The following is an 8537-nucleotide window of genomic DNA, read 5'->3' as shown; positions in this document are numbered from 1 at the left end:
GTGTGTGTGTGTGTGTATCTCCTCAGGGTACAGTTGTTTGACAGTTTAGGAGAGCAGTAGTTAACTGCTGGCCTTCCAGACATTGTTGGACTGCCACTCTCATTGGCCACGCTGGCTGGACTGGGGCTGATGGGAGTTGGAGTCCATCAAAATTTGGAGGCCACAGGTTCCCCATCCCTGCTCCAAGAGGCAAATATATTCATCTTCTTAGCAGTACAATGCAAACTTCGCATATGTAGCTGCTGACAGCATCTGTATCCATTCCCAAATATATGCGAGCCAGATGCTGGCTAAATCAAGTTCAGCTCAGCTCAGTATAGTGCAGACAAATCCTAAATCAAGAATTACCCTTAAATAAAGGTGCACAGCATTTATATTGATACGTTCTCTTGCACAGCATTCAATCATCTCTAGGATTCCTGAATAATGATCATATCACAATAATTGCTGTAACTCAAATTTTAATGTGGCATTTTCCTACCATCCAACATATCAAGGGGGGAAATTGGGACACACATCTTCCAGAGCTATGCTCCTGCCTGAGTAATGTGACGTGTGCATAATTGTGCCCCTGAAATATGTGTCGGGGGGGGCGGGCTTTTTAAGGCATCCCCCCTAAGGCATCCCCTTCAGCAGTAGGAGCATCTTCTTTACTTGGGCAGGCTGCCCACGTAAGGTGGAAACCTTGGAGACCAGCAATAATCAATAGGATTTATTTTTATGCATGTGTTATAATCTGACTGCAAGTCTGAATCGTACAATTTCCCTAGGACAGTTGTTGAAAGTCCTGAATCAATTACAAACATATTGAGAAAACCAATCTTCAGGATACAAAATACATCTTTGGACATGTTTATGTACGCAATATTTTAGCTATGTTTGATTTCAGAAATGACTTAAATGTAGGGGTGGACTGTATCTCCGATTTCATAGTATTTAAAGACCCTCTACCAAAAAAGATTAAAAAATGATGGTCAGAAGCAGAGATATTTCTTGAAATGTCCATAACTGCCATCACCGTTCAAATGCTACCGTGAAGAAGAAGGAAATGCGAGATAACCACTGTCGTGTTACTTTTACCATTTCCTATGAAAGAGTTTCCATCACAGTTAAGACTGCAGCACTGAGCACTGCAAAGGCTATAGGAACAAGTTCAGGTTCAGATTTCAGCAATATTTTGCAGAATATTGTTCTTCAGCCTTTTGATGCTAAATGATGGGAAAGCTTCTATTGATTTCAGAGGGGTTAAAAACAGAATTTGCAAAAAGCAATTCGAGGCTCAATTGTGCCATCTGGCGACTCCTTCCTAAACTACATTTCTTTTATCATTGTAGATTTTTCTTTTGTATGTACTCACCCTCTCCACAAAGACATAGAGAAGTTGACAATATGGGTTTTTTTGGGGGGGGGGAGATTAAAAATTCAGATGTACAAATCATGCTAACATTTACAAAAAGGGCTAGATCTAATGATTACTATTAGCTGCTTCCCCCCCGCCCCAAGAAATGAGGCTCAAGTGACTTACACAAAAAGCAATGCACTTAAACGTCTTGCGGTACTTCAAATAATGTGCAAGTTCAGATTTAGCCAAAAGAAATGGAAACTTCAGAACTAAAGAGGAGCATCTTTTATTATTCTTTCATGCAGGCAATTGGTAGTATTCTACTAAGTTTTACTCAGAATAGACCCACTGAAATAGTGTATGTTTAGCCTGGAAAAGAGGAGAGTGAGAAGAGATATGATAGCCATCTTTAAGTATCTCAAGCTTGTTTTCTCCTGCTCTGGAGGGTAGGGCTCACAACAATGACTTCAAGTTACAAGAAAGAGGATTCCAACTAAACATACAGAAAATTTTTCAGACAGTGAGAGCCGTTCAACAGTGGAATGGTCTCCCTTGAGAGGTTGTAGACTTTCCTTCCTTGGTAAGTTTTTAAGCAGAGGTTGGGTGGCCATCTGTCATGGATACTTTAGCTGAGATTCCTGTATTGCGGGGGGTTGGACTAGATGACCGTTCCAACTCTAAAATTCTGATTCTTATCTTATCTTCTTTTACATCAGCAACAAGAGATGCTCTTGATTCTTCCCTGCAAGGATTCATTCAGTGGATAGTGGATGGTGCTTTCATTTGAATGGAAAACAAAAAGATATTGGTATGACTTTCCATGACACTGCTGAAGACAAAGGACTTTAATTTCACTTGCAAGGCCGCATAATTCTTCTAGTCTCTAACTTAACTTTTATTTAATCCCACCATTTTCCTTAAAAGTGGGCAGTGTGGCTATGTGAGCGCCAGAAGTGAACATCCCCATCAGCCATATATAATTTTTTTGTAAAACGTAGGTAGGTACTGTCCTTCTGCGTTTGACTATTCCAGGGTTTTCACATTTCTGAAAACTCTGCTGTATTACATTTTGTGAGGGCAAACCACATCTCTAGAATCCTAACCAGGATTCCGTTCTGCCACCAAGCCCCACACTTCAACCTATATTCGTATTACACACATGCAGTCCATGCTACTGTGAAAATAGGGTGCTTTTCGTGTATTATTTGAGGGAAGAAATTCCCTACGTAATAATAGGACAGAAAAAGCAGTAAGAAAACTAATCGGTGCTCCCATTCGTGGGAGACACTTATATTCCCCCCTTTTCTTCTTCTTCTTCTTCTTGCTCAAGTTAAAGAGCTGTGTGGTTGTAACTACAATTTGCTACGCAAAAAAATATAGTCATAAAAACTAACACAATTTCAGGCAGCCAGTGCAGCTACTAACAAATATCATAAGAAAAAATAGTATCCGAGAGATCTCGGTCGCGCATTTAGAAAATCCAGTAAGTGAATTATGTAAACTCAAATAACAGGCGCACGTGATGCCAAAAAGCAAAGCAAAACGACCTTAGCGACTCACGTATCTGAAGAAGTGTGCATGCACACGAAAGCTTATACCAAGAACTAACTTAGTTGGTCTTTAAGGTGCTACAGGAAGGGATTTTTTTATTAGCGACTCACGGTGAAACATAAACAACTGGGGAGCTAGGATTGGCTAATTATTAGCATGTGGGAGGAGCTTCCAGCTGGCCTGATGACGTTATAGGCTGACGGGCTTAGCCGTTCTCCAAGCTCTTGCCTTAAAAAAAAGAAAGCGCATTCCAAAAGACCCGGATGAGAGAGGCCACACCTGAGATGGCTGCCAAACTAGCACCGGAAACAGAAGAGGAGTCATTTCCTCCCCGCCGTCTCTTCCTCTCGGCGCGCCATTCGAGGCGAGTCGCGAAGACGTCATCGCTGGGCGACAGCGAGGAGAAGACGTTGCCTCGTGTAGCGCCATGGAGGAGGCTGAGGAGAAGCCTCCGGCCGCAGTAGCGGCTCCCCCGGCGCCCGCCCTGCCGCCCTGCGTGGAGCTGCCTTCCTTCGAGGCGGCCCGGGCGCTGACGGAGAACCGCTACTCGTGCCTGGTGGTGACTCCGCAGCGGAGGCACGTCGCCCTGCCGCCGCGCTTCCTGCACCGCAAGAGGACGGGCATCCGCGCGCAGCTGGACGCCGAGCTGCGCCGCTTCTCGGAGAGGTAGCGAGAGGCTGCGGAGCTCCGGGGGGCGGGGGAGGCCGGAGGGACGCCCTGCGCAGCCTCCGCCGCTATTTCACACGGCGCGTGGTCGGCGCTTGAAAGAGGAAGGGTGACGCAAACTCCCGGAGGATAAAGGCTGTGTTCTGCGGATCGAAAGCGGGGAGAGCCCCGTGGCAGCCAAGAACATTAAGCGAAGCCTGCGCTGGATCAGGCCAGTGGCCCCTCTAGTCCGGCATTCTACCAGTTGCACGTGGGAAACCTGCACAAGGGCATATTTTTCCCCAGGGGCAGATCTACTACGAAACTAATAAAGCTTAAGCTTCAGGGCCATTGATCCCAGGGCGGCTCCAAAAGTGATTCAGTCCACATTGGGTTGGTGTTTTTTTTAAGGGTCTAGTTAGCAGACGCAACTTGAGTCTGGCGGCTCAAACTGATTAATTTGTTGTTGTATATAGGACCTAGATTTTGGGCTCCCCCAAACATGAACTGTGACGAGGTCCCCTTCGATTGCATTCTTCCTTTTGTATCCTATATGTGGCAGCTTCCACATAAATTGTATCTCTAGAAGATTTTACTACTTCCACTTGCTTGTTCAGGGTAATACTAGGAAGATGTACAGTGTTACCTCAGGTTACATATGCATCATGTTACATACGCTTCAGGTTACAGACTCCGCTAACCCAGAAGTAGTACCTCGGGTTAAGAACTTTACCTCAGGATGAGAACAGAAATCGTGCTCCAGTGGCGCGGCAGCAGCGGGAGTCCCCATTAGCTAAAGTGGTGCTTCAGGTTAAGAACAGTTTCAGGTTAAAAACGGACCTCTGGAACGAATTAAGTACTTAATCCGAGGTACCACTGTACTTGAACAATCTTGGTTGCAGCTGACATTGGATATATTATAGCCTTAAAACCATTCATAGTTCTTAGTTGCTCTCCTTGATATGTGTAATTACCCAGTGGCTTCTTTTATCTTGCAGCTTTCAAGGTGTTCCTGTGGCTTATGATGATATTAAAATAACAAAGGAAGTGGGAGATATAATTGATGACATTGGAGCTGTCCATCTGGACATTGAAGCAGATTTTGTCGTGTTCCAGCCTAAAGAAGGAAAAAAACTTGTGGTATGTAAATAAATGCTTCTTATTTACCATTGCTTTTAATGCTTAAAACAGGACCTTTGTATCATCTTTCTGGTACATGGTACAAGTATTCTGTGGGAAATCTTAACACAAAGTACTTGAGGTGACTTGTTATAGTGCTCCAGGGTGTAATTACAATTTACAGCCTGATTGTATGCAGTATTCTGCATGTTGGTCCCCTGAAATTAATGGTTTTAGGTGTGCCTAAATGCAAAACCTGTGGTCTTCTCTTTTTTTGTATATGTGTGTGTGTGAGAGTGTGGTGCTCTTTAATTGCTAACTAGTATTGCAGCAGTGCCAACAACTGCAGGTGCATGGTGTGTGTGTGAGTGAATTATTTGTAAACAAGATATTACAGTTGCTCTTGAAGCCTTTCACAAGCATCAGATGGACAGGGCTTCAGAAATGTCACACATCAAGCTCTTGGATGCTTTAATTAGAAGTTAGGTTCCTAAGACCTTGCCAGTTCAGCTGTTATAGCAACAGTATTTAAGGTATCTGCAATGTATGTCAACTGAGCAGATACAGGATAAGGTTCTGAAAATCCGAAAGGATAACAGAGTTCCTAAAACTAGCAAGAATATATGTTTCTGTTTGTATTTAATTTTCTTAGTGTTTTAGCATACACCAAAGTTCCATACCCGTTTTTTGTAGCTGTAATACAAGGAGCTTTTCTTCATATGTATGCAGTGCTACTAAAGATTGAGCCATATCCTGTGGTGAGCATTAAACTTAACACATATACCCCATCTGAAGTGTTCAAGTCAATCATTATAATGTGCATTGGCAGACTAAATCTTCTGTGCACACCTGTGACACTGATCTCTGCTTTAAGATAGTGATGATGTCTCTTAGTATCTTGTTGTATTGTCCATATTGAACATAGAAGAGACTAGTAAGAGAAACAACTGCTTGCATTTGTGAGAAATTAGAGGCTACATAGCATACCTTTTTTAATTTGTCTGTCTATTTCCAGGGTACAATCAATAAAATGGCACCCAGTCACATAGGCTGTCTGGTACATGGCTGTTTCAATGCTTCCATCCCCAAACCTGATCACATGTCAACCGATGAATGGAAAGACCTTGGCTTCCAAATAGGCAACAGACTGATATTTAAAGTATTGTGTTTTGATTCAGATGCTGCTGGAGTGTTCTGCATCAAAGGAAAACTCTGTAGAAAGAGGTACAGTAATGTGTCTTTTTGCAAAATACTTCAGAAGAATGTTTACTTCCAGCATATAAGGGGGCAAAGTCTTAGTTCTCAGAGTGATCACATGTCGAATTTAGTTGGAGAACAGATTTGGATGAAATATCAGAAGTTGAAAGATGTGAAGATGAGGGTGGGAAATAGTTTCTCTTCCACAAGTCTGTGTGTTGTTGGAGCTTCACCTATATTTAGACTCAAGAGTAATGCCCATCTTGTTAGCAAGGATAATACTGAAAGTTAAGGTTGTAAAGTATACTCAGGTTTTGATGAGCTCCACTGTATTTAACTGCACTTTAATTTTAGTGAGCTGGTGTGGGGGGATTGACCTTTGCATGAAAAGTAAGAAAATGACAGACAGTATGGGAAGGAAACCCAGTCAAATTGAAAATAGAATAGAATAAGAAATAGAATAAACAGCTTTAATTCTGAGGGCTAATAATGGTAGCTTTTCTTATTCTCATATATGATATGATATCCTTTGAAAGCTCATCTACTGCCCCCCTTTCACTTTTTTTCCAAAGCAGCATTGGAGAAGAGTTCAAGGAAAAGCACAAGGGAAAACATGAAAAGCAGAATGTGCAAAACGGCACAGAGGAGATGGAGATGGACATAGCGACAGCTGGTGTTGAAGAGATGAGAAACAACGACGGGGATAATGGAATATTTGATATGTCAGAACGAGGGAGTGGGCAACACAGAGCAGAACTGGGACTGCATGCAAGTGACTCAAGTGGCTACCATAGTGATCACAGCAAATCTAAGAAAAAGAAGAGAAAACTTGGCGAGGAAGAAGGTGGACTCCCTGGATTATTAAATCCCAAAGCTAAAAAGAAGAAAAAGCAATGAAAAATAGTATGGATAATACCAAGTGCCTTAACTTGAACCTAGAACTCTTCCATCAGGTGTAGTTGGAGAAGGAATGCTGTTGTAGATTATCTACACGCACAGGAAAGATGAATAAAATAATATGAAACGATATAAGAAAAGAACTTACATTTTTAGCTGCCAAAGACTGTATTTTATGTAATCCATTACCAACAAACAAACTAAAAATCCAGTCCTCCCTCTTATTACCTATCTTTTCTTCTGCCTTCTGGCACAGACAGGGAGGAATGGGAGCTGAAATCCATCAATATCTAGAGGGTTGCTTCTTGAATGCTGCAAGTATGTATGGATTGTGTTTGATCCGGTCAGCACTAAGACCCACAAATACAAAAACATACTTTTAATGAACATAAAGACAATGAACAATAATGGAACAGTGGTTCCATTTTCACATTAAGTCTTTTTCAGACTTGTCCCAATTAGTCCTTGGGAAAGGTTTTCTCAACAATTTGGGGAATGTGCCCCAATAATTCTTCTGAACCAGGGATTGATAACTTCTCAGTTAAAAGTTTTCTTTTGCTGAGAGGCTGTTCTCCTGAGATGCAGATTGGATTGCCGGGGGGGGGGGGGGGAGACAAAAATTGGTCATTTGCCCTATCTTCCCAAGTTGGGAATATTGTACTATGTTTAGACTGAAGGCTGTCAGAAACCACCTTTGCCTTGACATCCCCAGACCAGTCAGTATTCTTTCAAGTATTATGAAGAATTTTGGGGAGTCATGCTTTATCCTTCTTCTCAAAATAAAAGAACTTAGGGAGAAACTTCTGCTGAACATCCGTAACTTCTTTTAATGGACTAAATCTGGCATTTAGTTACATCTAGAAATTGAAGTCTCTAAAACATGTCTCTTAATTATTTGTGATGAATAACTATTTTTATAAATTTACAAAGGTGATGTAATGCCTGGAGCCTTTTTGGTGTGATTTGTTTTTGTTTACAGCTGGAGACCCGTCATGGTATCTGTTTTTCAGGGAATAAATGCAGTCAAATAAACAGAATATTCTTTTTTAAAATTCTTGTAGCAGTTGGGATTACAAGCTTAAAATTGGGGCAAATTTTAAATAAATTGTTTTTACAGATAGGTGAAACTGACAGACAGCAGTTTTACTCAGCTAATTGAATTGGGGACAAGCTTGTTCTGTCTCAAGTTCTCCATTCCTGTGGTCTGTATTGATTTGGTCTACTGCTGATGCAAAGAACGAAGTGGCAGCAGCTAGCTGTGCTGACGAGTCCTCCAACTATAGATAATTTTTTGGGGGGTCCCCCCCCCTGAAAGTGAGCTGGGGTTTGTTGGTACAAGGAGACTTAGAGAAGGCCTATGTGAAAACTGCAAGATGTCTGAGCAAAAAGTGGGCCCTTTACATTTACGAAACCGTTATCTTGTGCAATACATTAAAAAAAATACTCTTAGCATTTTAAGTATAAAATGGTTTTGTTGGAACAGCCACTATAGCAGCAGTAATAACTTAAAAATCGTCACTGAAGTTTCCATTGATGTCTCCGGAGCACCTTCAGTCACCCTGTCCCCAGCGACTGCTGTGAGTTGTCCCTCCTTTTAGGTGCCCTGCCCCTTGGGGACCAAGATATTGTGTGCTTGGTGGTCTTAGTTGCCTAGGTAGCATGTGTTCAGGGGTGGGAATTCTCTCCAGTGGTCACCATGGAATTTCAAGAAGCAGGAATTTGAAGCACCAATAAAAGCAGTGAAATCTTTAGACCTGGTGTGTATGGACAGTACAGGGGTACCTTG

The 8537-nt window shown here is 42.1% G+C and overlaps 1 protein-coding gene across 2 annotated transcripts; it reads left to right on the top strand.

Moving 5' to 3' along the window:
* Positions 1-3268: 3268 nt before the first annotated feature.
* Positions 3269-7803, top strand: POLR1F (RNA polymerase I subunit F). 2 transcript variants are annotated; one of them, XM_080975057.1, is made up of 4 exons: positions 3269-3559; positions 4537-4678; positions 5673-5881; positions 6427-7803. In XM_080975057.1, the coding sequence occupies exons 1-4, from the start codon at positions 3321-3323 to the stop codon at positions 6749-6751; spliced, it is 915 nt and encodes a 304-aa protein (XP_080831183.1). In that variant the 5' UTR covers positions 3269-3320; the 3' UTR covers positions 6752-7803. The 2 variants fall into 2 exon arrangements, with proteins under 2 accessions (XP_080831183.1, XP_080831184.1); XM_080975058.1 differs by having other exon boundaries at positions 3274-3559; positions 6430-7803.
* The last annotated feature ends 734 nt before the right edge of the window (positions 7804-8537 follow it).

This window comes from Podarcis pityusensis (genome assembly GCF_964106645.2).
Source record: "Podarcis pityusensis genome assembly, chromosome: 12".
NCBI classification, from domain to species: Eukaryota; Metazoa; Chordata; class Lepidosauria; order Squamata; family Lacertidae; genus Podarcis; species Podarcis pityusensis.
This window is presented reverse-complemented; position numbering and strand designations above follow the sequence as displayed.